Source organism: Arachis hypogaea, chromosome 19 (genome assembly GCF_003086295.3).
Source record: "Arachis hypogaea cultivar Tifrunner chromosome 19, arahy.Tifrunner.gnm2.J5K5, whole genome shotgun sequence".
NCBI classification, from domain to species: domain Eukaryota; kingdom Viridiplantae; phylum Streptophyta; class Magnoliopsida; order Fabales; family Fabaceae; genus Arachis; species Arachis hypogaea.
The window spans coordinates 68,672-96,524 of record NC_092054.1 but is presented as its reverse complement, the minus strand read 5'-3'; the positions used below and the strand labels follow the sequence as shown (position 1 = coordinate 96,524).

Genomic DNA, 27,853 nt, shown 5'->3' with positions numbered 1-27,853 from the left:
TTTGTTTTGAGAAAAAAACCATTTGAGAGCTTAGCTGGTTAGTATCATTTTTCCTTCTTGAGAGCCCCTCTATGCACTCTTTTAATTTGCACTCCTTTCAAAGATAGACAAAGAAAGAAAGGGCTATAAATAGTAATGATGGAATTGAAATGGAACGAACAAAACTTACAGAAAGAGTGCATCAGTTTGGTCCTTCTTACTTAGCTTTGGGATTAGTATTCTTTCCGAGAGCTGTTGCCTGCTGTAGTAGTAGTCATCAAAGGTTGAGACAGGTCTGTATTCTTAATTTCTTTTCCCTAGGATCGGACTTAATTTTGTTCTTCGCACACAAAAATAAACGCATCAATTTATCATCATCTTTAATTTGTTTAATTTATTCTGAATCATAAACTATTAGTCTATTACTATATATGTTACTTTTTCTCTCTCTCCCTCTCCCTCTCCCTCCCCTTCTTATCTTCTTCTTCTTCTTTGGTTTTCTTTTTTTATTTTCCTTGAAATAAAGAGTTAGGGTTCTCTTTTATTGTTGGAGCAAATAATATCATTGATTGCTTCTTGCTTTCCCAAGATCTTTACCAGCATATTTCGTACCGTCTGAGTTCCGGCCAGTCCAAGAAATTTCTTGCTTGGCCTTACATATTTTAATGTTACGTTAAAGTGAAAGGTCTTTGGTATTTTCTTCAGCCTTCAAGAGAGTTTAGACGCCTGAAGAAATGGTCTTGTATGTTGAATCTAATGTGGACTAGGAAAGAGTAGGGACCTTACGAGCACATATATGTATAACTACATAAAGAAGATATAGATATGAGAAAAAGAGTACGGTAAAATTGATTAGATCTGTATGTCCTACTGTTCCATTCTCCGAATCTAATCTATACATATATAATCTTAGATCTTGCTCTTGAATTTTTTGATGAGACTTAAATGATTTTAGTGTTTATTTAATTATCTCTGATCCACCTCTGTTATTACCTACTCTGATTAAGGAAACAATTAATAGATACTAAATATAACAAGTTTTCACTGTTTTTGGCTTTTTTTTTTCTTATCAATCATTTTTTATTATAATAGACATCCATCCCAGAATACAACCTTTTAATACGTTATACTTAATAATAATAACAATAATAATAATAATAAATCCTTCCTTCGAAATAATTATCATCACAATAAAAAGATCTATCGATTTGGTAGATCTTAGTTTATTTTAATTTGTATAGGGACTCTTGTATGTGTTCTTTTTTTTTTTTTATCTTTTTTTCTCTCTACTATTCTTTCTGCCTTGTAATTCATTAATTGAATGTGTTTGAAAAAGGGAAAGAAATGGGGAGGGGAAAGATCGAAATAAAAAGGATCGAGAACACAACGAATAGGCAGGTGACGTTCTGCAAGCGAAGAAATGGACTTCTGAAGAAAGCATATGAGCTATCAGTGCTGTGTGATGCAGAAGTCGCCCTAATTGTCTTCTCCAGTCGTGGCAGACTCTACGAATACTCCAACAACAAGTAATTTTTAATTTCTTTCTAATCTCTATTATTTCTTCTAAAACAATTCAACTTTATATATAAACAATTAAGATGCATGAGGATATATATATATATATATATGTATGTTGCATTGCTGCAGTAGTTTGCCGTTTCAAATTGAGGTTGACCACTAATAACTGTAACTACCGAAACATGGCTAATTATATATTCATTATTCAGATCAGTTTAGACCAAAAAAAATTACAGAAGTAAAATATTTTAAAAAGGTTAAGAAGAATGTGATGTTTACAAAAGTACTGTTCTTGTTGGTTAAGTTTTACAAACAAAATTTGATAAAATTATGAAAGAATAAGAAAAGAAAAGAATGCGAACTTTTATTGATTATTGATTGATTGAATTGTACTGAAGTGTGTTGTAAACTATGAGGGTAAAACTAAATATATATAGAGCATTGTCCTATGAAAGATAAAAGCAAATAAAGATAAGATAGAGATAAAGATAAAGATAACTATAAGATAAGATAAAGACTAAATTATAATTTAATTTGTGTATTCTGTTGGGCTGAATTTGTGGGCCACAAGACTTCTTTATTGTTGTCCTGGGCTAATATAGAAGTGTAGTTTAATATGCCCCCGCAAGCTGGTGGATGGAAGATGTCAATAATCCACAGCTTGGATAAGTTCCAATGAAATTGTCGAGGAAGACGCCTCTGACGTAGTGACGCGGAGGAAGATGCGTGCGGCGGAGCTTGAGCTGCCGACGGCAAAAATATAAAAGGAGATGCTGTACTTGAGCAGCGAATCTTCAAAAATGCGCGCAGCGGAGCTTGAGCTGCCGGCGGCAAAAATATAAAAGGAGATGCTGTACTTGAGCAGCGATCTTCAAAAATGCGCGCAGCGGAGCTTGAGCTGCCGGCGGCAAAAATATAAAAGGAGATGCTGTACTTGAGCAGCGATCTTCAAAAAATACGTACGTATGACGCAATAACTTCAAATGGCGCATAGAGCGCGATAAAAAAAAGAGGGCGCGTGGAGCGCAATAAGAGTGCAGATGAAACTGATAAAACATACGCAGATTAAACTGCTGAAACAAATGCAGATATGACTGCTGAAACAGAATGCAGACGAAATTGTCGGAAGAAAGGAGGCGCAGACAGAATTGCTGATAAAGAACCGGGGTAACCAAAAAGGATTTTCACTTGGATGCCTTTAACAAAGATTGGTTGGATCTTGAACTGGAAGATTGATTATTCATTGTGAGAGGAGGTTGAAAAAGAGGTAGGGTGATTTCTCACCGAAAAGATGATAGCTTATGTATCCTCTTCAAGGAGGATACCAAGGCTCTGATACCATGATAAAATTATGAAAGAATAAGAAAAGAAAAGAATGCGAACTTTTATTGATTATTGATTGATTGAATTGTACTGAAGTGTGTTGTAAACTATGAGGGTAAAACTAAATATATATAGAGCATTGTCCTATGAAAGATAAAAGCAAATAAAGATAAGATAGAGATAAAGATAAAGATAACTATAAGATAAGATAAAGACTAAATTATAATTTAATTTGTGTATTCTGTTGGGCTGAATTTGTGGGCCACAAGACTTCTTTATTGTTGTCCTGGGCTAATATAGAAGTGTAGTTTAATAAAATTATTTTTAAAAATTAATTTTACATAAAAATGTAGTGTTTATTAATAAAAATAAATTAAATTAAATAAATAGTTACCTTGTCTTTTGATGCAGAATAATATTAATTTTTATATAGCAATAAAATAAACAAATTAAAAATGTTATATCAATTATTTTATACTATTTTTTAATTCACAAAATATAAATTTTAATTATTAGAAAGTCTCTGAGTATAATATTCGATTTCGCAAAATTCAAACCTTTTAGTAATTATTTTTTTTTTCGAATTATAAAATTTATCCACAGCAATAAATTATAGTAAACTAACTAAGAAATTAGCCACGAAAATTAGTATTATTTAATAATATATTTTAAAATTACACATTCTTATATGAAAATTTTTGCCGAAACATTATATGTCATATAGAAAGGTAAGTTATCAACTGTCAGTCTTCATCCTACATCATTTAGGATACGTTTCTTTGTAAAAACAAGACACTGACACATACATATTGATGTATTAAAAAGTTTTATATAATAAATAAATAGAGTTTAATTTTAATGTATTAAAAAGTTTTATATAATTATATTTATTTTTTGATGATTAATTACGTGATTAATATGAAAAGATAGTTATTTTTATTTATACGATATTATATAATTATATATATGTATATATAACTACTTTATAATTTACACTCACAGTGAGTATATTAAAATTAAATTCAATAAAATATAAAGACAAATATTATATTTTGAGATATTAAATTAATATATTTTGTATTCTTTAATTAAAAAATACAAAAAATATTGAACGAAGACATAAATTTTTTTATTGTCACAGTTAATTTTTTATAAGTATATTTTTTATTATTTTATTTTTTTTAAATTTGTGTGAAGAAAAAATAAATGTAAATTAGACTTTTCATTATTTATTATATCTTATATTCAGTTTATTATTAATCAAAATACAAAAAACACGGTTAGAAAAATTGTTTAGCAAGCATTTATTTTATTTTTAGTGGCAATTAAAATAGTCGCTCATATATTTACCGAGAATTAAGAATTAGTTATTTTATGCTTTGTCACTAAAATTTTAGCAGCAATTATACAATTGTCAATTCAATAAAAAAAATATTTTAATGATCGTAAAAGTATACAATTGTCATTATAACATATGATAATAACGGCAAAAAATGCCAATGAGTTATAGCGCAAATGGCAGTCTCCTCATACTCAATTAAGAGGTTGCGGGTTCGAGTTTCCTATCTTTTGGTAAAAAAGTAAAAAAAAAAATCGTCTCCTGCAACATTATATTAAAATCGAACACATCTAATATAATTAATGGCAGAATTACTTTTATAAACATTAGGAATACAAATAGGACAATTTAAACGTTACGGATACAAATAAAACTTATCCCAAATGTTAGGCACAAACATGATAGTGTACTCTATCGATAAATATATAATTGTTGCAAAAACATAAATTAAGTAAGACATATAATGGTTATTATGTTATTGTTACTCAAAATTTGTCCCTAAAAATAAATTTTTGTTATAGTAAAACATTAATTTTTATATTTTTATCTTTTATATCTTGTTTTCAGTTTCATATCTTGTCGAAATCAAATACAGTCCTACACACAATAAAGTCTTAATAATTACAATGAAATTTGTGTTATTGGCCTTTTAATTTTGTTGTCTTAGAAAAATATTTAAGAGATAAATTAAATTAACTCAAAATTACTTTATTTTTATTTTTGTTAATAATTATTGGAATTTGAGTTTCATCGAGATCTTTAGAATCCTCTCTTTTAGTTAAATTCTCATTCGTGAGGAGGTGATCCAGCCGCACCTTCCAGTACGGCTACCTTGTTACGACTTCACTCCAGTCACTAGCCCTGCCTTCGGCATCCCCCTCCTTACGGTTAAGGTAACGACTTCGGGCATGGCCAGCTCCCATAGTGTGACGGGCGGTGTGTACAAGGCCCGGGAACGAATTCACCGCCGTATAGCAGTAGGAGAGGCCTGGGATAGTTTTATAGTTGCTCAAGTAATAAGAGGCTCGTTATTTCAACAAAACCTAAAGTAATATCTCTTTCCCCTTCAAGTTTACCTACTACGGTACCGGCGTGAATATGATCTCCACCAGACAAACGTAACGCTTTAGCTAGTACACGAAAGTGCATACCATGATTCTTCTGTCTATCGATAACTGCGTGCATTGCACGATGGATATGAAGAAGTAGTCCATTATCCCGGCAATAAAGAATTCTTTTTTTTTCTCAGTTATTTCGATTTAATTCTCTGTAAATGTAAAAAAAGAGTGTTTATGTAGAAAAATTTTTTTTTTTTGCGAATATATTCTTTTTTTCAGACTTTTTTTTTATTCTTTAGTCAATTGAATTGGTTGAATTGTTGTTCATATTATATTAATATGAACCAAACCTCCCCAAGTAGGATTCGAACCTACGACCAGTCAGTTAACAGCCGACCGCTCTACCACTGAGCTACTGAGGAACAACGGGAAATTTGATCTCATAGAGTTCAATTCCCGTATTTTTCTTCTCATCGGAATTTTTTCACAAAGATTTGCCATGGTAAGGAAGAAGGGGGAACAAGCACACTTGGAGAGCGCAGTACAGCGGAATTTTGATGCAACAGGTCTATAGAAGGGATTAACAATTTGGTTAATATATCAAAATTTGTTCCTTCTTGGCTAAAAGAGATTCCTATTACTCCAACCAACAAAGTAAATAATACTAATATAAACATAGAAAAAAGCATAGTATTGGTGGATTCATGAGGATAAAAAGGAGAAGGCTTTTTATGTCAAAATCTTTATTGTATATTTTTGTACATATAAAATATATATATTCTAATATATTAATAAATAATATATTAATAAAATATAATATTAGAATTATTAAAATAGAAAATATTGCTTTTTATGAATATATATAATATTTTATACGGTTAACCAACATGTTAACTAATCGATTACGATAAATTGGATCGGATTTTGCGGTTTTTTCTTCTACAGTACCTCGCCGTGACATGAGCGTGAAAGGGATAATCTGTTTTTTTTTATAACTTCTAAGGGCTAAAATGATTTATTTTGGCTTTTTGGCCCCATTGTTACTCTAGATGGTGAGGATGTTATTGATTGTGAACCATTATTGGGTTATTTACACAGAGGGATGGAAAAAATTGCGGAAAATCGAACAATTATACAATATCTGCCTTATGTAACACGTTGGGATAGACCTATTGCCGATACTAAGTAGCAGCCAAAAATTTGTATCCATTTTTCATGATATTATGCATGGATCAGATATATCATGGCGAATTCTTCAGATTCCATTGTGGAAGACACAATGGAATCTGATAAGTGAGAAGATATCTAGTATATTTATATATCTTTAATAGAATATATCTTTAATAGAAAGATATCTATATAATATCTTATTTATATATTTCTTTTTATATTTCTATATTTATTTTTATACTTATTTTTATTCAAAAAGAATAATATATATTAAAAAAATAAAAAACGAAATCCAATTTTATTAATAATTAGTTTTTTTTATTATTGCCGAAGAAATGAAATAAAAGATAGGGTAGAGGTATGACAAATTGGAGCTACTATGTACATTAGATATAATGATGTAATGGAATTGAAATTCGATATATATAAGTCTATATATAAGAAGGTCGATCTGAATATTTAGATACATATTGTAGATTGATCCATATTATATTATATTATAGAGTAAAAGTTTTTGCACTACAATTATAGAATAGATAATATAGATAATATGGTAGAAAGAAATCAATAAATATATAATACTAAATATAATAAGAACATAACATAAATGTTATATGCACCAAATTATAAATATTAAATTAAATAAAATAATTTTAAATTATTATTTGTTTACGATTATCATTCTTTTAATACACATGTATTGCTTATGATTCTTTTAATACACATCTATTGCTTCATGATTCACCTACATCTGTATCCTTTACTAGAGTTGTGACTTTACTAAGAGTACTATGTCTACACTATATATAAATAATACATTCGGATAGGAGTTCATAAAAAAAAAAAAAAAAAAAGGGGGTAAATAGGCCGAGTTGAAAACAGGACACCCAATTATTATATTACATTAAAAATTTGTTGCAAAACAAAAATTATATTAATATTCTTTCTTCCATTGAACGAAAATAATCAAGATCTCTGAAAAGAAAATAAAATTTTGCAAATTTATATAGTCAACAAATAAAAAAAAAGTTTATTTTTCTTTGTACAAAATTATATTTGAATATCGTACTTTTGTTATTATTTTCTCTCTTTTTTTTTTTGAATAAAAAAAACTTGAAAACTTCAGCTAAAAAGTTGGAAAATAAACAAAAACAAAAAAAAATAAAAAAGAAACTTATTTGATGTCAAATGTAGAGTTCATACACCATTGCTCTAACAAATTTATGATCATATCTTATTTTGCAACTAAATATATGTTCATAAGTCAAATTAGCATTTTCTGTAATTAAATAAGTTAAAAAGAATTTTTAAAATATATATAATACGCTAATAAAGTATGCAATATTTCTTTTATTAATTAATACCATATTTTATTCTAAATAAATTATTTATTTAGAATATTTTACTGTCTAAGAAGTTTAATTTTTCGCTATTACTATTTGGGCAATTTACGCATCTAAATTGTTTGATCCCCAATATTACGCAAATACATTGTTTCAGTTTTTAATACGCAAATGCATTGTTTCTATATTTTATGTAAACCGCTACTGGCAGTAGCGGTTTACGTGTGAGTGTGTGTGTGTGTGTAAACCGCTACTGGCAGTAGCGGTTTACGTGTAAGTGAGTGTGTGTAAACCGCTGCTGCCAGCAGCGGTTTACGTGAGTGTGTGCGTGTGTGTAAACCGCTACTGCCAGTAGCGGTTTACGTGTGTGTGTCTGAATGGGGCTGCCTATATAAACCATAGAGGGACCAAATGTGAAGAAGTAGAGTGTTATTCACAAATGGAGGGAGAGGATAGTTTTGTGGCTCTGGTTCACTGCTCTGGAAAAATTCAAAAGAGCAAAAGGCATGGTGTAAAATTCACAGATAGAGAACCGCTTAGTGTTTTTATCCGATCTTCGAATACGTTGGCGGAGATTAAGCAAAGCATATTACGGAAGCTCGGTGTGTGTGGGACGAAGTGGGTAAAAAAATTATTTTACAAGATTCCCATTGATGTTGTCTCAACTGGTGTGAGATATGAGACCTTCGTGATCGGGTCGGATGAAGACTTGCATGTCTTGTTTCACTGCAGGCGTAGTTTTCCGGAGGTGAGGGTAACTGAGCTGTTTGCAAAGTTGGAAGATGGTGTGGATAGCTCAAGGGCATCGGCCCCTAATCCTCAGTCGATCCCAGCCGGTGGTGCCTCAACATCGATGCCTGTGGTAGCAGTGGCAGTTCCGAATCCGGAGCCCGAACGTGCTGGGGCTGTTCATGCATATGTTGGTCCCGTTGTTCCTGATTTTGAATGCGATGCCGGACCGGATCGGGTTGAGAATGCACTGTTTGACGATGATTTGGATGAGGAGCCTGTCGATATTGGTGGGGACAGTGATGATGATATTCCAAGAGGCGGACGTTCAGCCCATGGATGTTCCGGTTCTGCAACACAGGAGTACCCTCCCCACCTCTCTTCTTTGAACTTGGAAGCCATCGGCCAACAGCAGAATGCTGATGCAACATTCGAGGGGCAGGGGATGCATGATGGGACAAATATGTCTGAATTTCAGATTGGCCAATCCTTCCAGAGTAAAGAGGAAGCCTTGTTGAGTGTGAAGGATTACAGTATTCGGCGTGGAGTTGAGTACAAGGTTATGGAGTCCGACAACCTGAAATACCAAGGGAGATGCAAGGAGTTTGGTAACGGGTGCACGTGGTTGATTCGGATAGTCATGCGGAAAAGGAAGGGCACATGGGAGGTTAGGAGGTACAACGGTCCGCACACGTGTATGGCCACATCGATATCAAGCGACCACAAGCAGCTTGATTATCATGTTATCTGTGCGAGAATCTATCCATTGGTTCGAGCTGATGCGTCGGTGTCTATTAAGGTGTTGCAAGAGGCCACGGAGGCGACTTATGGATTCATGCCTAGTTATCGGAAGGTGTGGTTGGCGAAGCAGAAGGCAGTAGCGCAAATATATGGTGATTGGGAGGAGTCATATGCAGATATGTCTCGGTGGATCCTTGGAGTCACATGCACGATGGAAGGTTCGATTGCTCTATTGAAGACGTCCCCGGTTAGGGTGGGTGACCAAGTTGACGAGGATAGAGTTTTCTTTCATCGGATGTTCTGGACGTTTCCTCCGTGTATTGAGGCTTTCCGCCACTGTAAACCGCTGATAAGCATCGACGGCACACACCTGTATGGCAAATATGGCGGGACGTTGTTGTTGGCGATCGCACAGGATGGTAACTCAAACATTTTGCCTGTTGGGTTTGCACTCGTGGAGGGAGAGAACGCAGATTCTTGGTCGTACTTTCTATCGAACCTTAGAAGGCATGTCACTCCACAGCAAGGTATTCTCGTGATCTCTGACAGACACAACGGCATCAAGGCTGCATTAGAGAGCCCCGATAGTGGTTGGCTACCCCCGCATGCTTATCGGGCATTTTGTATTCGGCATGTTGCTGCAAATTTTGCCCTCACTTTCAAGGGGCAGGATGCGCGGAGGTGGTTGGTAAATGCCGCGTATGCGAAGACGGAAGCAGAATTTGACTATTGGTTTGATATAATGAGGACGGAGAACCCGGCTATGTGCGAATGGGCAAACAGAATGCCTTATGAGAGGTGGACACAGCATAAGGATGGTGGGAGAAGATACGGTCACATGACCACCAACATCTCTGAGTGTGTGAACTCTGTCTTGAAGGGCACAAGAAACCTCCCGGTGACGTCTTTGGTTAAGTCGACATATCTCCGGCTGGCCGAGTTGTTTGTTGTCCGTGGGCAGACCGCAGAGGCACAGTTAGGGTCCGGGCTCCGGTTTTCACAGGCAGTAGTTAAGGCAATTGAGCGTAATCTGAAGGAATCGAGGTGCTTCACGGTGACAGTGTTTGATAGGCATCAGCTTGACTATACTGTGGCTGAGACGACTCCCACCGGGAAATTCTCTTTGAGTAGCTATCGGGTTTCTCTGAGGGATCGCACCTGCGATTGTGGATACTTCCAGGCGCTGCACTACCCCTGCTGCCATGCCCTCGCATGCTGTGCGCAGTCACGCCTATATTGGGCAACTTATGTTGATGAGGTGTACACCATGTCTGAGGTCTTTAAGGTGTATGAGATGTCGTTTTCACCATGTATTCCAGAGGGGCTTTGGCCACCATATGACGGGCCGACGGTTATACCCGATCCGGGCATGAGAAGGGCTAGAGAAGGACGACCACGGTCCACCCGCATCCGCAACAACATGGACGAAGCCGACACCAGCCGACCTAAGAGGTGTGGTCTGTGCAGGCAGCCCGGTCATACCCGACGGGTTTGCCCTCAGCGAGGATCTAGTAGTGGGATGTAGATTTATCTTTATGTATTTCGTTTATCAGTTATGAGTTTTTAGTCTTTTTGTTTTATCTTGTTAATGATAATATCGGTAGTTGTGTTTCACTTTTCTAGAGATATTGTGCTTAATTTCCATCTTAGCTAATAGATCGATAAAGAATAGACTGTCTCAACATAATCATAAGGTAAAAACTGAACAATATAAAAGTCCTTCCAACAAGACTAAAAATAAGGTCCAACGGGCATAAAACATAAAGTAACAAGTACCCAAAATAACAGTCATCCAAATATAAAAAACATAAAAGTCCTAAATCAGAAAATAAACTACATAGCGAGAAATAAAAAACAACAACACATGGTGCTAACCATCGCGATCATCCCTCGCAACATCATGAAAGTCACCAAGGAGATGAGATCCTGTCCCACATCGAGCTGGACGTCTGACTCGAGTCGGTCGGGCTGCCTCCTGTCCAACATCATCACGTGGAGGGTCTAACCCGAACGCGGACTGGGGGGTGCCCCCCATAGTGAACCAAGTATCCAACGGACTACCTGCAGGCACGTTCAGATCTACCCCATACTGACCCTGATAATCATGTGGCTGGGAATGCATCTCCGTCATATGTGGCTGGTAAGCTCCGGTCTCCATCTGCACATCCGGCATCTGCTGCTGGTAAGACTGGCCACCAAACTGCACATTCGACGTGCCAGCATCATTCCCAATCAACTCAGCAAAGTCTGCATAAAACCGTGGACTGACCAGCTGATCATCTAAATCCATAGTCATGGTCGGTGTGAACTCCGGCATCTGAGAATAAGCTCTGCTAGTGAATGTATCCCCTCCAGCCTCAGTCGCTGCGGTCCCACTAACTCCGCCTGCGTGCTGTGTATCATCCGGAGTTCTCCCACGTCTGGCATTAGCCCGACGAACACGGTGATCGACCTCAGCTCTAGCATCTCCGCCTGCGTCATCCTCCTGCATCGCATCATGTAACCACCTCCACTCTCGACCGGTGTCCCTAGTCCCAACACGACGGCGTCTCTCAACACGACGGTTGTCCGGCATATCAGGTAGCTGTGATCTGCGTGGAACCTGGGAGGATCCTCTCTGATATGCCTCCGGAGGTATCTGGGTGCCTCTAGGATCGGCAAATGCAGCCCCAGGGCTAAGGAACCGCTGAGCCTCTCGGTACCACCAATCTAGGTAATCTGCAAATGGGCCAGGATCTGCCACTCGCTCAATGGAAATGACGGCATCAAGTCGGTTCTCCCAATGCTCATGCCATTTCTGATAGTAGTGGGGAAACCACCTATCGCCACCCCTACCGTCCTTAGCATGCAGCCAGTCTACGTTCAAAGCATTCTCGGGGATATGTTGTACTCCACCCAGCTGTGGAACAACCCTGTCAACCTGATGCCACTCGATGACCGCAAAGTATATCAAGGCAGTCACGGCTCGCCACATGCGACTGTGCTCGTCTGTAAGTATCTCTGGATGGACCACGGCAAGTACATCAAGCGCGGAGTAGGGCTCCCACACAATCTGAAATTTAAGAACTCATCAAGGACTACGATAACAAGTATATATCTAGTCACGAATAGAGATCAAACAAAAATTAAAACTCTTGCTGCTATAAAACTTACATCACGAGCGGTCAGTCGATCCAATGCAAGCCGATACCTAATGACCCTCTGCTCCTTTCCATCATTAGGAGGTAAGTAGGCAGACCACCTAAATTTAAGTCATATGAGACACAAAGTTTAAAATATGCCCAATAAATTTGTTAAACTTAAAAAAGCATAACCCATACCTTGATGCCAGCGGGAAAGAGAAAACCTCAAACCCGGCCGGCCTAAGAGACGGAAACCGCCAGAATATCCAACTCTGAAGTAACTGGAGCGGGCCCGCAAGATTAGTCACATTTCTGTTTGCTACTCGACACATACATCGGTACAGCCACGCCAAAGCGGCCGAACCCCAGCTATACCTCCCCATGCCATCAAGGTTTGCCACAAATGGCAACCATCGTATATGAACCCGGTTCGCACTCTTGTCCCCAAATAACTGAGTCGATAACAGCATCATGATGTAGGCCCGTGCGTATATGCGGACAGTCTCCTCGCTCGCATCTGGTGGTAGCACCCTAAACCTCTCGTGGAACCATGTAAAGTGTACTGTCATCTGCTTGACCTTATTCGGTGGGGGCCGCTCACCAAATAGGTTCTCAAACCACTCCCAAGCTGGTCGGCCACCCTCCATGTATGTCTCAAACTCACCAAGGCAACCACTCACAGCCTCCCCATCCACAGGAAGCCCTAGCTGAAATGCCACATCCTGCAATGTCACTGTGCATTCTCCGAAAGGCATGTGGAACGTATGCGTCTCAGGACGCCACCTCTCAACGAACGCACTAACGAGTGGCTCATCCAACCAGAACCATTGGCTATTTAGCCTAGCCAAATGGTACAATCCAGCCCGCTCTAAATACGGGATGATCCTTTCATGCATGGGCATATTCTGTTGCCGCCTCACACTGTATATACACCTATTGGGCTGCACAGAACAACAAACGAAAACAGAGTGCAATTAAATTCTCCTATCCTTAAACAGATTTCCATATCTAACCGAATACGAATACCTTAAACCATCAGCAAATTCTCGTATATAATATTTAAAAAAAATTTCCTACTCACGATAGGGAAAATAACAACACAAATAATTTACTTATTAACATCCAGAAATTTTAAAATATTGTAAAGATTTAAAATTTAAAACTTCATATCATACAAATATCCTAAACAAACTATAATAATTCACTAATGTCAACTATCCCGTTCCCTAAACTAAACCAACATTAATTAGCGGGCATAACATTCATTGAATGGAATTAAATTTCAGGTAACTAGGCATATCTATAACTAACCAAGAAAAACTAAAAACACTAAACCAAGATTAGTGAACTAACATCCTAGCATGCGAACCCTAAATTCAGGATACAACGACTAATCTATAAATTCTAATTCCTCTACCTAACCTACCGTTTTTCTAACTAAGATATGCAAAGACTAGAAAAAAAATAAATATTAACTAACCTCGTCACCAATAGAACCGACAATATGCGCAACGCCGTTCAGTCGGTACAGGTTCCTGCCTGCCATGATAACTCGCCAGAAGTCGCCGCTGAGGAACCTCGGGCCCGCTCACAACTTGCTCTGACTTCTCTCTACAATTTCCTCTCTCTAGAAAACTCCTCAAACCTTCTAAACACATAATCCGCGGCTGCAACCACGGTTTATATAGGCAAACCATCACACGTAAACCGCTACTGGCAGTAGCGGTTTACACACACGCACACACTCACGTAAACCGCTGCTGCCAGCAGCGGTTTACACACACTCACTTACACGTAAACCGCTACTGCCAGTAGCGGTTTACACACACACACTCACACGTAAACCGCTACTGCCAGTAGCGGTTTACATAAAATATAGAAACAATGCATTTGCGTATTAAAAACTGAAACAATGTATTTGCGTAATATTGGGGATCAAACAATTTAGATGCGTAAATTGTCCTTACTATTTTGAACCATGGTTTGAAACACGCGAAATGATGATCATTCTAGGTTAAAATGATATAAATAGTTCCCTTTTACCATTTAATTACCTTCACAATGCAATAATTGACGTTTGTGAGGATGGAAATTTGCCAAATCAAGCTGATGAATCTATTATAGAATAATAGAATCATCTGAATATCTAGACTGATTTTTTTTTTCATACACTCAAAAAATTAATACAAACTAAAATAGTTACTCTAGAACGTTTTGTTTTTCCCCTGAAAGCATCCCTCCAGTTCATGGGGGCACACATATTGGGAATAAAATATATTTTTTGTTCGTAATATTTTTTAAATTTTTTAAAATATTTTTAATATTTAATTTAATTTAATTTTGTCTTTAATATTTAAAATAGTTTTAATTTTACTCTTATCATTAAATTTTTATCGGTTAATAGTTAATTAATTTTTTTTTAGTTTTAAGTTTCTCTTATCTAATCTTAATCAATTTCAACCCTTCCAACTCTTCACTTCTCTACCACCACCACAATCATCACATCACATCTATTAGAATATCATAATTAGGGAACAAAATTAGAAAAATATCAAAGAGGATTAGAAAAAAATCAATGTAATTTATTAGGATATTATTCCATAACGAGTGTACTCTTAGCGTACTCTTAGTCTATATATTAGTAAAAACTTTGTAATCATATGAGAAATATGAATAACAAAAATGATACTTTTCTAAATAATTCTTTATTTCTTTCCTAAACTCTTTATACCATGGTAACCTGGTATCAGAGCAGAGTTAGGTTCTAGGGACTCAAAATCAACTATTTCTTTACAAATTGTAAATATGCTACGCAATAATTTTGGAATGCGATCATCACAAACCAATTCTGACAATTTGTCAATTGGTTTCAAACTAAACGGATATGATTATCCATTATGGGCAACTCTGATGAAAAAAGCAATTGGTGGAAGAAGAAAGAAGAAACACACCAAAGAAAACTGCTTAAATATTGTGGGTTACCCAGATTGGTGAAAAAATAATCCAAAGTCATCAAGAAATCAGAGTAAGGGAGCCACCGCTGTGAGCATCCCAGAGGTCACCAGCAGCAGTGACGAGGCCAGAAGAGAGGAAGCAAGTCACTATGGCAAGGCAGCAGCGGCGGTAAGGGCAAGGACTACTGAACTCCTTGCCTGCTCAGCCCAGACCGCGACTCAATATAAAGGGGATACCCAAAATCAGAATCCAATTAAAAAGATAAATGAATGGATTTTCGATTGTGGGGCTACTGATACTATGACTCATGACCTCCATGAGTTTAATAGCTTGACTATACCCTCAAAAGCTCATATTGAAACAGCTAGTGGAGAATTAATTGATGTTAAAGGAGGAGGCACCATTATTTTTTCAGAAAAATTAAAATTAAAAAATTACCTCTATGTCCCTGCACTATCATCAAAATTATTGTCTGTTAGCCAAGTAACAAAGGAATTAAATTGTGTGGTACTCATGTACTCTACCTTTTGTCTTTTACAGGACATTCTTACGAAGGAGATCATTAGGCGTGGTACTGAGCGAGAAGGCCTTTACTACGTTGATGAAGTAGCACACCAGGGTCATGGCATGCTTGCTCACGGTTACTAGGCAACTTTGGTTATGGCACAGGCGTCTCGGACATCCTTCATTTGGGTACCTCAAGTTACTATTTCCTAGTCTTTTTACAAGTAGTACTGAACCCCTCAAATGTGAAACTTGTATTCGTGCAAAAAATCACAGAGTTTCTTTTCCTCCAACTAACACTAGAGTCAATTCTATTTTTTCTCTAATACACTCAGATGTGTGGGGTCCAGCTCCTATTTCCCATAATAATTTTCAATATTTTGTGTTATTTGTGGATGATTTCTCTCGCATGACTTGGGTATATTTTTTAAAACATAAATCTGAAGTACCTGATAAGTTCTTTGCTTTCTACCAAATGATTCATACTCAATTCAACAAGAAAATCCAAGTACTTCGCTCAGATAATGGTGGAGAATTTATAAACCAGTCAATGCACGACTTTTTTATGAAAAATGGTCTTATTCATCAAACTTCCTGCCCAAATACACCCCAACAAAATGGTGTGGCTGAGCGGCGAAATCGTAAGTTACTTGAGATGACCCGAGCCATGCTTTTTGATGCACAAGTTCCAAAAATTTTTTGGCCTGAAGCTATAGCGACCTCTGCCTACTTACTAAATCGCCTACCTACCCAAGTTCTCCACCACAAAACACCCTTACAAGTCTTGGCTACTCAAACTGCAATCCCGCCTATTCTAACCTTACCACCTCGAGTATTTGGATGTTCCGTCTTTGTCCATATTCCCAAAGCCAATAGAACTAAACTTGATCCTTGTGCAGAAAAATGTGTTTTCGTTGGGTATGCTACACACCAAAAGGGGTATAGGTGCTACAATCCAATCACTCGTCGTATTCATGTGACCATGGATTGTGATTTTTTAGAATCTGAATTTTACTTTAGCCGCCAACATGGCATTCAGGGGGAGAACAATAAAGAACCACCAAGTTGGCTAAATAACCTTTGTTGCCCAGAAACTGTTCAAACAGAGCAAGTAGATGGAGCCACCGAGCATACTTCACTCAACGTAGAAAACAACTCAGTACATACAACCAGTGAGAGTCCTTTTGAGAATGTCAGACAAGAGGTAAGTAATTGTCAATCTGATAATTTACTCCCTGTTTTTAATGAGGCCACTAACAATAACAGTATAGCACTGGAACATAAAGAACCAGAACCCAATACCTTTATTCTTCCTCCAAGAAGAAACAGAGGGATGCCTCCTGATCGGTACTCACCAGAACATGTTCCCTGTAACTCAAGATACCCAATAAGAGTGGCTAGAGAAGGAATGGCAGATGTTGCAAAGGCTTTTTCCGCCAGACTCTTAACAGAAGACATTCCAAGAACTGTCCGAGAAGCTAATGTGAAAGCTGAATGGCGAAAAGCCATGAATATAGAAATGGAAGCTCTAGAGAAGAATGAAACTTGGGAAAAGTGTATCCTACCGACAGGAAAAAAGCCAGTCGGGTGCAAATGGGTTTTCACCATTAAACACAAGGCAGATGGCATTATTGAACGGTACAAGGCAAGGTTGGTGGCCAAAGGTTATACACAGACCTATGGTATCGACTACACTGATACTTTTTCACCGGTTGCAAAGATCAATACTATCAGGGTGTTGTTTTCAATAGCAGCAAATGAAGACTGGCCACTCCATCAATTTGACGTCAAGAATGCTTTCTTGCATGGAGAGTTGAAAGAAGAAGTGTACATGGAAGCTCCTCCAGGTTTCTCAACGGGATTTGGAAAACATGAAGTTTGCCGATTAAAGAAGGCTCTTTATGGGCTTAAACAATCTCCACGTGCCTGGTTTGGAAGATTTACAGTTGCCATGAAAAGGTATGTGTACAAGCAAAGCAACTCTGATCATACCCTTTTTTTGAAAAAACGGGGAGATTTAATCACTTGCCTAATAATCTATGTGGATGATATGATCATAACGGGAAGTGATGCTGAAGAAATTGCAAAATTGAGAAGGAACTTATTTACAGACTTCGAAATGAAGGATTTGGGAGGACTAAAATATTTCTTAGGAATAGAGGTTCTACGATCCAGCAAAGGAATCTTTATCTCCCAAAGAAAGTACATTTTGGACCTTCTGGCAGAAACAGGAATGGTGGATTGCAAACCAATAGATACGCCCATGCAAGTTAATCACAAGTTGAAGATGGTAGAAGGTGCCACCCTAGCAGATAAGGAAAGGTACCAGCGACTGGTTGAAAAACTAATTTACTTATCATATACTCGGCCTGACATAGCTTATGCTGTGGGAATAGTAAGTCAGTTTATGCATAAGCCACAAGAAGATCATATGGAAGCTGCTATGAGGATCGTTCGATATTTGAAGGGAGCTCCAGGAAGTGGAATCATTTTCAAAAGGAATGACTATTTGAAGGTTGAGGCATACACTGACGCAGATTGGGCGGGCAACCCAAATGATAGAAGATCAACAGATGGTTACTTTACACTTGTTGGAGGCAACCTGGTAACTTGGAAAAGCAAGAAGCAGAAAGTTGTAGCTCTTTCAAGTGCTGAGGCAGAATTTTGAGGGATCGTTAAAGGCATAACTGAAGTATTGTGGATAAGACAATTGATGACTGAGATTAGGTTTCCACCACAATCGCCAAGCTAGTTGAAATGTGACAACAAAGCCGCAATCAGCATTTCAGAGAATCCTGTACAACATGATAGAACAAAACATGTTGAGGTGGATCGACACTTTATCAAAGAAAAAATTGAGAATGAAATTATTGAGCTTCCATTTGTGAGATCAGAAGACCAGTTGGCTGATATTCTTACTAAAGCAGTTTCAAGACAAGCCCTTGCTAAAGTTCTAACCAAGCTGAGTATTGGTGATCCCACTACTCACCTTGAGGGGAAGTATTAGAATATCATAATTAGGGAACAAAATCAGAAAAATATCAAAGAGGATTAGAAAAAAATCAATGTAATTTATTAGGATATTATTCCATAATGAGTGTACTCTTAGCGTACTCTTAGTCTATATATTGGTAAGAACTTTGTAATCACATGAGAAATATGAATAACAAAAATGATACTTTTTTAAATAATTCTTTATTTCTTTCCTAAACTCTTTATACCATGGTAACAACATCTACCACTGCTACATACACTTTCCTTCACCTTCTCATTTTATTATTTTTACTGCAGCCTCTCTCAAGTCACCACTGCCATTACAACGCCATTTTCCACTCATTATCAAACTCAACCCCATCACAGGAGCAACTATCAAATCTCCACTCTCACACACAATAACAAGTATTTTTTTTATTTAAAAAAAAAACAAACTTGACAAGAGAAATAGAGAGCAGAAGGAGAAGAGAAATGAGACATAACCAAAGGCAGAATAAGAAAGGTGGATGAGGTGAATATCAGAGGCAGAAGGGAGGACGAACGCAAGCCGAGACGGAAGGGAAGGCGAACCAGAAACGGAGGCGGAGGGAAAGACGGGGGCCGTGAATCCGAGGCGGAGGCGGAGAGGAGGATGAGTGCTAGCCAAGGTGGAGGGAGGGCAAACCAGAGGTAAAGTGCGGAGGGAGGACGAGGGCGACGAATCTGAGGCAAAGTGATGATGAGAGTGACGGTGAAAAAGTAGGAGTAAGAGTTAGAGTGATAGAGATAATGGATATTTCGGTAATTTTTGTGTTTTGCGGTGGCACTAAATCATAAAAAAAAGTGCGTGATCTCTCGTTATTGAATGTAATCTCACACTATTAAAATTGAAAAAAAATTTGACTAACTACCAATTGGTAAAAACTTAATGATAAGGATAAAATTGAAATTATTTTAAACATTATAAACAAAATTGAATCAAATTAAATATTAACGATAATTTTAAAAAATTAAATTTTAAAAATAAAAATTATATTTTACCTCACATACATATATATGCATGCATAAATGCATTGGAAGTGCCTTATATAGTAGACGCTATTATGTAGTGGAAATAGCTATAAGATCGTTCCTCCTAGAGCAAGTTAGTAATGTTCATAACTCGTAACAGAAAGTCTAGGGATCAACAATTTTATTAAAATTTAACTAGCACTTAACCATAAAAAATAAAATGAATAATTTTTTATTATTAGATATAATCTTTCACTGTGAAATATATTTATGATGACTAATTAATGATTATATATCATAATTTCTACTGACCCCTAACACTCATCAACTCATAACTATTTTCTAACTACGAGTTACAACATCAACAAACTAAACAACTAAACTATAAATTATAAATTATAAATTAATTGAGTAAAAATTTACATGCAATTATTTGTATATAAATTTAATAATTAAAAAATATTAAATAATTTAATATGTTTAATTAAATTACAATTTAATATTTTTAATTATAAATTTTACATAAATTTTTATCTGCTAATTAACTGTTTACACTACTTTCATTATCCTATGCGCACGCACCCACACAATTGAGCTTGTTTTCCTTTCAATTTCCACTATACGATTCTGAATTTGTTGATGGATTTATTACATTGTAATGATTCGTTGTCTTTTTTCAATTTTTTTCTTTTCTTTTTTTCTTGTCGTTTGGTTCTGATATATGATCTACTATTTATTTGACTACTACTTAGTATAAGGTCAACTATTGAGAGATACAAAAAGGCATGCTCGGATCATTCATGCACCAGCACTGCCACCGAAATTAACGCTCAGGTAATACTAGCTAGCCAATGAATTTTATACAATAATAAATAATTATTAAAGAATTAAATAGTGATTTATTTATGGATTTAATGAATAAATAAAGTGTTTTAACATTTCATTCACACAACTTTGGCTTTTAATTAAAAAAAAAAAAACTTTCTTATTTTAAACCTTAACTATTAAGAATTTCGTAATCTTCTGTTCAATTCATTGCCCTCAATCACATTCAAATTAAAAAATTCATTTTGAGTTTTTGCATTCAAAAGATATTTATACTTCCTACATTCAAAAGATATATATATATATATATATATATATATATATATATATATATATATATATATATATATATATATATATATATATATATATATATATATAGAGAGAGAGAGAGAGAGAGAGAGAGAGAGAGAGAGAGAGAGAGAGAGAGAGAGAGAGAGAGAGAGGACTACTCAATTAAACACATAATATAATATAGAAGTTTCTCAATTATCATCTCTCTTTTTGGTTACTTTAATTTATAATACAAAGGTTGTTTATGGAGTTACGTTGAGGGATACAAAAGAAATGAAAAAAATTGTTAATAAATGTAAAAGAAGAAATATGAGAATATAATAGGTAATTATTAATAAATATTGAATTAATTATAATTGATTGAAATTAATGAAATATGATGAGTAACAATGATCCTTTTATGTTTTAACGTAAAATATTATTGTTAATTCTAGAAAGATAATATCTAAAGTTATCTTATATAACATAATATTTATAATTTTATATACACAATATTTACAATTATATATTTATTATATTTAAAATTATATAATTATTCTAATAATAATTAATAAATATTAAATAAAATAATTTGAGATTATTTTGGCTTTTTTTTAATATTATTTAATATTAATTATGGACTATTTTTTTGGCTGATTTTATATTATTTTTCAAACTTTTTTTATAAGTTACAAAATTCATACCTATATAATTTAGAGTTTTTAAGATTTATAGAATTCTTACTCACTCTCTCGCACATTCTAATTTAATTTTGGTTATTATAGTAATCGATGCACCATGTTGGAGAAACTTAGTTTCTCTCTAGAGATAAAATTTAATTTGTTAGCTTCAAGTTCATGAAAATAAGTGTATGTTCGTATAAATATAAATCTTTGGATTTAAATTAGCATGTGTTCTCAGTATAGGTTAAAATTATTATTAATTTATTTAAATAAATATACAGTAATTATATAAAAAATTAAATTTTACATATTTTTATAATAATTTTTTAATTATTAATTTTAATATACACTTTTATAATAGGTTTTTTATTAATAAGGGTAAAATACTATTTTGGTCTGACCTCCAATATTTTGAATAAATTTTATTTTGGTCCTTGACGTTTTAATCATTTTATCAAAACGTTTAAAATGACATCAAGTCATCAATGTTATTCTACCGTCAAATCTCTCACTAACACTTAAGGAAATTGATGTACTATATTAATAATGTTTTTATTAAAGCTACGTTTGCTCAACCTTCTTTTTCATCTTCGGTCTTTTAACAAGTCCAAATTTCATTCTCATACTCTCGTTTTTTTTCCTCTTCACACTCTTCTTGAAGAATTAATAATATAAAAAAGAAAGAAAAAAGAAAATAGAAGAATGACGTTTAGACTTATTGAAAGAGGATAAAAATAAAAGAAGATGATTGATGAAATGTAACTTTAACAAAAATATTATTAACAGTACATCAATAATCCTGTTAATTATTTGTAAAAAATTTAATAATAAAATAACATCGATGTTATTTTAAATATTTTAGAATGAAAATAGAATGATTAAAATATTAGAGACCAAAATAAAATTCACTCCAAATATTAAGAATTCAAATAATACTTTATTCCATTAATAATTTTAACCTATAGATTAGATATTAGCTAAATTTTAAACATTATATTCACTCTAATATATATGATGACCAATTAAATAAGCATATTAATGTTTTCTTTTATTAATTACATGGGGAGAACATCTTGTATAAACACGTGGATTGACCACATCGGCTAAATAAAAATATTAGATAATCAATTTTTTTTTAACTAAATTTAACTAAATCAAATTTATGTGTGCATGCATGTTTATGTTTAGATTCTTATCCATAATTTTTTTTTTCTTCCATCTTTATTATCATCATCATCTCTTTTTTCATCACCTCTTTTTTTTCTTTTTCTTTTTTTTTTTTATCATTTTCTTTTTTTTTTTCTTTTTTTTCCTCCTTCTATTTTATTATCATCATTATTATTTTCATCATCTTCTTTTTATTCTTCTTAATTTAACATCATACAATTAATTTAATTATAAGAAAAATAATACAAGAATTTTAAGATAATAACACAAGAAATTTGTTAAAAATGACACCAAAATTTTTTATAAATGATACAAAAAATTTTTAAAGAATCATATATCTAAAATTTTAATTTATTCAACTAATACAATATATTTAAATATTTTTGGAGTAAAAAAAATACAATAATTAATTACAAATGACATAAAAATGGCTAGACATCTTATATACGAGTTTCATAGCATTCAATTAGTTTAATAATAAAAAAGAATTGGTTAAAAAAATTTTGGATCACGATTAAAAAATTTCGGTGTCAAAATTTTATGTGTCACAGTTAAAAAGTTTTGATGCTATTTTTAATAAATTCTACACAATTCAAAATTTTTCTCCCACTTTCTTTGCTTCTTCATCGTCCTTTTTCTTTTTTCCTTTTCTTGTTTCTTCTCATAATTTTTCTTGTTTCACCCTCTTAACAAAAACTTGTATCACCGTTAAAAATTTTGGGTATTATTTTTAATAAGTTCTATACAATTCAAAACTCTCCTTCCTCTTTTTTCATCCTCTTAACAAGAACTTGTATTACAGTTAAAAAATTTCGGTGTCAACATTAAGAAACTTCTCGTGTCATACTTAAAAAATTTCAATATTATTTTTTTGAATAAATTCTACACAATTCAAAACTCTCAATCACCTGTTTCTTTTCTTTTTTATCATCATCATCTTCTTTTTCTTTTTTTCATCATATTTTTTTTATTTTACCTATTCATAATTCTTCTTATTTTACCTATTTAACAAGAATAAAAATAAAAAAAAATACTGCAACAATGAAAAAGAAAAAGAAAAAAAAGAAGGAAAAAAAAAAAAAGACGCAGTAGCAACCAAAAAAGACAATAAAAAAAATGCATAAAAAAAAAGAAAAAATACGGAAAAAAAAGTCTAATTCACATGTATATTGTGTGAGGTTTTTGTTGGATTTAACCAACTTAATTAAACTTGATTAAAACAATCTTGAATATGTAACGGGCTGCACACTAAAACCTACCTATGCATTAATAAGCACATTAGTGTGTACATAATGTGTTAGTGTATATAAATGTGAGTGAAATTTTAAATTGTTGTTTTTAAAAAAGTCAAATTCTTAAGTCTCTAACAAAATTTTATCCATATATGTTTTTAAGGATTGTTCTTTCAGACAGATAAATCTCTTGTTAGTTTGCTCCGTTAACTATTAATGAAATTATCTTACGTGATCGTTAATTTGGTTAAGTAGCTTTTATGCGTCACGCCGTATCGAAACAAGGGGAGGGAATTGGTTCTTCTATAAGACTATAACACAAGACGACATTCATTTTTAGAAAGAAAAGATATGCAATGCTTCGAACAAGGACTACTTTGTTTTATAATTATAAATTTTTTTAAAAATTTAATTTTTTTATAATCAAATTTATTAAAAATTTGACTTTTTTTAAAACAATGTTACAAATGCATTGAGCGCGCAATATTTGGTGATGTTCTTTGGTGAATGTGATAATATTTTTTTATTATTAAATATATTTAATATTAATTGTAAATTGATAATTAAGTTTTAATAGTAAAATTAGAGTAGTATAATAGGTTCAAAACTTTTTTCTGTGTCTGTCTGTATACTCCTTCTTAATCAAATTGAACTATCTGCCGCGCCTAAACTATCAGTATTATCAACAAGAATCTGCAAAGTTGCGACAACAAATACAGATGCTGCAAAATTCTAACAGGTGAATTTTTTTGTTATCCCTGTTTATCTTAAAGCTTCAAATTAGTTGCCCAAAAATTGTAACGGACATATCGTATTTTGTGAATTCATTCCATTAATGCTGTGTGGAGTGTTTATGCTTTCTTTTTTAGGCACCTGATGGGTGATGCATTGAGCACACTTACCGTGAAGGAACTTAAGCAGTTGGAGAACAGACTTGAAAGAGGAATCACTAGAATCAGGTCTAAGAAGGTATCAAGTTAAACCAAAAAGGAAGAATGCATATCATGTTGTTGTTGTTAAACGTTTCACTTGTTCTTTTCTATATCTTCTAGTTGCACATACCTGATCTCTTGAGATTTTTTTCATTAGCGGATAGACAAATTAATTATTAAATAACTGTTTTGATTCCTTTAAATTTTGTATCGTCACCAAATAAATACGATAATTATTTTACTACGTGAAATATAAAATGGTTGTAACAAGATGCACTTAATTAACATAAATCACACAAGATTATCTAATTATTAATAATAAATATCTAAAATTGACCAATTCAGAGTCAGAGGATCAATTCTCTGATCGATCTTAGATTTAGACTCACATGTAATTCTTTTTATTGATACCTTTTCCCCCCTCCCTCTCTAACTACTACAGCATGAGATGCTGCTGGCAGAAATTGAATACTTTCAGAAAAGGGTAATTAGCACTTAAGTTCCCTGAATTAATTTATTTACTAGCATTTATATTCTTCTATATTATTTGTTTACAACTGATCGATAAACCTGCATTATTCAACTTAGGAGATTGAATTGGAAAATGAAAATCTTTGCCTTCGGACTAAGGTAAGCAGTCGCAAAACTGTTCATTCTTTTCTTAGTACTTTTAGTATATATATGTATGACTCATATTTTGTTATTACGATGAATAAAAATCTTTAAGGTTTAGTCCCAGAATTTCGGATATGATAAATGATCATAGTGTAGATGTTTTCAATGGTAACTCTATCATATATTATTATAGTTTATATATGTATAACCTTTTGAGATTCAGGATTGGAAAGTAATATAAAAAATATATTGGATAAAATATATATTTTGTCTTTAGAATTTTTATAAAAATATTTTTAATATTTAATTGTATTTAATTTTATCTTTAATGTTTACGATTTGTATTAAAATTATTCTTGGACATTAAATACATCTAAAATATTAGAGACAAAATTAAATATATATCAGGATCATTTTAAAATAAATTAAAAATATTAAAGACAAAAATAAATTAATTAAAAATATTAGAAACAAAAATAAATTAATTAAAAATATTAAAATAAAATTAAATAAAATTAAATATTAAAATTATATTTTTTTAAATTATAAATATTAGAAACAAAAAAATATATTTTATCCTAAAAAATAAAAATATTTATCAATGTTAATTAATATTTTAAACCAACGCCTTGTTTTTATACTATTAAAATTTAGTCTTTAATAATATTTAGAATTAACTAAATATTAACAAAAAATATTAAATTTTGCTAGTCACCTAATATTACTTCTAAAAATTATATAGGAAATGTTAGGTAATCAATAATTTTCTTGAATAACATGAACAATCACCAATTAAATCAAAACACACTACACTTTCAAATTATCTACCTAAATCTTAATATTAGAATAACCATTTACACACCAAATAAAATGAACATTCGATATATCTATTATTCACATTGTTTAGCATTTTCATTATCTACCTATACTTTTCCAAATTATATATATCGTCTATACTTGAATGAATGAATTTGTCACTTACATACATGATGGAAAAGGTAAGTGCATAAAAATCTTGATAAATTAAATTTCTAGGGCATAAATTGAAGTAGGAAGCATTCACTCAAATAATGATAAATACTTTTCCAAAAGATTAGCTATATCAAAATTATATATCAGTATTATTTGGTCAACTTCAAATGTTGTGTACAATTCAATTATTTTAATAATTAATTTTTTTTAAGGAATAATTAATTATTTTGTTAGAAAAATATATATGTAAAATATATATAAATTTATACAAATACACAATAATTAATTTAGTGTTTAATTCTTTGTATTTATAAAACATTCTTTCATAAAAAATCAAAATCCAAAATTTATACGTTCAAAATATGTAAATTTACATATAAATTAAAAGATCCAAAACAACATATCCAGAATCCTAAAATATATCTTACGATTTCAAAAATAGAGAACTACACATTCAAAGTTATATTTTGGTATTTTGGATGTATAAGTTTTACATTTGAGATATTTTCTTTTCTAACTTTAGATGTGTAACTTTACACATGTATATATAGACTCAACTACTTAGAAATTGAAAAAGAACAGAACAAGTGTTGTTCTTTATGACTTTATATGTGCACACAGTTTGCAATGCATCACTCTATTTTTTTTTTTTTTTAATCTAATGTAAAATATTTCAATCTTATTAACATTTTTTCTCTTCTTGTTATTATTAACCCTGCTGCATTCTCTTTAATTTCTTTCTTTTTCTTGTACTAATTAATTAATAATCAATAGATATAAATTTTTCCCCTGGATTACAATAATAATATGTACAGTAATATCAGATAACTGATGTTGAGAGAATTCAGCAAGCAAACATGGTTTCTGGACCTGAGCTGAATGCGATTCAGGCGTTAGCTTCTCGTAATTTCTTCAATCAAAGCATGATTGATCAGACCGCCGGAACTGCTTACCCTCAGTCATCAGACAAGAAGATTCTTCATCTCGGGTATGGATGCGCCTGCCTAGCTCCATTACCTATTATCATCCTTACTTTGTTGTTCTTAATTGGTTGCTATTCTTTTTGTTTGTGAATTTTGCTATAGCTAGTGCAGGTGAATCGTGTTCGTTTGAGGAATAATCCGCCAGGGGCATGAATAACAGTATCATTCGCTATGTGACTATTAATATATCCAGAGATTGCTGGTTGCTAAAAAAAAACATACAGTTCGACTAATGCTTACTGGCCTAGTTAATTATGTGACCAACTACATCGTCCTTAGCTACTTGATTGTCTTTCTTGATATATATTACTGTTACTATTCCTATGGACGTTCATATATTGACGATTATATGATGACCGTATAAATATGATATGGATGATATTATGAGTTTGAATCGGTAAGAAAA

The 27,853-nt window shown here is 33.3% G+C and overlaps 1 protein-coding gene and 1 non-coding gene across 5 annotated transcripts; one reads left to right on the top strand and one right to left on the bottom strand.

Annotated features, from left to right (window-relative positions):
• On the top strand, positions 1 to 27,853 carry LOC112752100 (agamous-like MADS-box protein AGL11). 4 transcript variants are annotated; one of them, XM_025801511.3, is made up of 9 exons: positions 1 to 272; positions 1,316 to 1,505; positions 20,518 to 20,599; positions 24,623 to 24,684; positions 24,815 to 24,914; positions 25,320 to 25,361; positions 25,466 to 25,507; positions 27,289 to 27,452; positions 27,554 to 27,853. In XM_025801511.3, the coding sequence occupies exons 2-9, from the start codon at positions 1,324 to 1,326 to the stop codon at positions 27,582 to 27,584; spliced, it is 705 nt and encodes a 234-aa protein (XP_025657296.1). In that variant the 5' UTR covers positions 1 to 272; positions 1,316 to 1,323; the 3' UTR covers positions 27,585 to 27,853. The 4 variants fall into 4 exon arrangements, with proteins under 4 accessions (XP_025657296.1, XP_025657297.1, XP_025657298.1 ...); XM_025801512.3 differs by having other exon boundaries at positions 27,550 to 27,853; XM_025801513.3 differs by lacking the exon at positions 25,320 to 25,361.
• TRNAN-GUU (transfer RNA asparagine (anticodon GUU)) lies at positions 5,568 to 5,639 on the bottom strand. Its single transcript has one exon. It is a non-coding gene; the product is annotated as a tRNA-Asn (tRNA).

Excerpts from the sequence above, each read along its gene's own strand:
- LOC112752100 (XM_025801511.3), top strand. The coding sequence starts at position 1,324 with ATGGGGAGGGGAAAGATCGAAATAAAAAGGATCGAGAACACAACGAAT. Across the intron at positions 1,506-20,517 it reads TACGAATACTCCAACAACAA|TATAAGGTCAACTATTGAGA; the intron begins GTAATTTTTAAT and ends ACTACTACTTAG. Across the intron at positions 25,508-27,288 it reads ATCTTTGCCTTCGGACTAAG|ATAACTGATGTTGAGAGAAT; the intron begins GTAAGCAGTCGC and ends CAGTAATATCAG.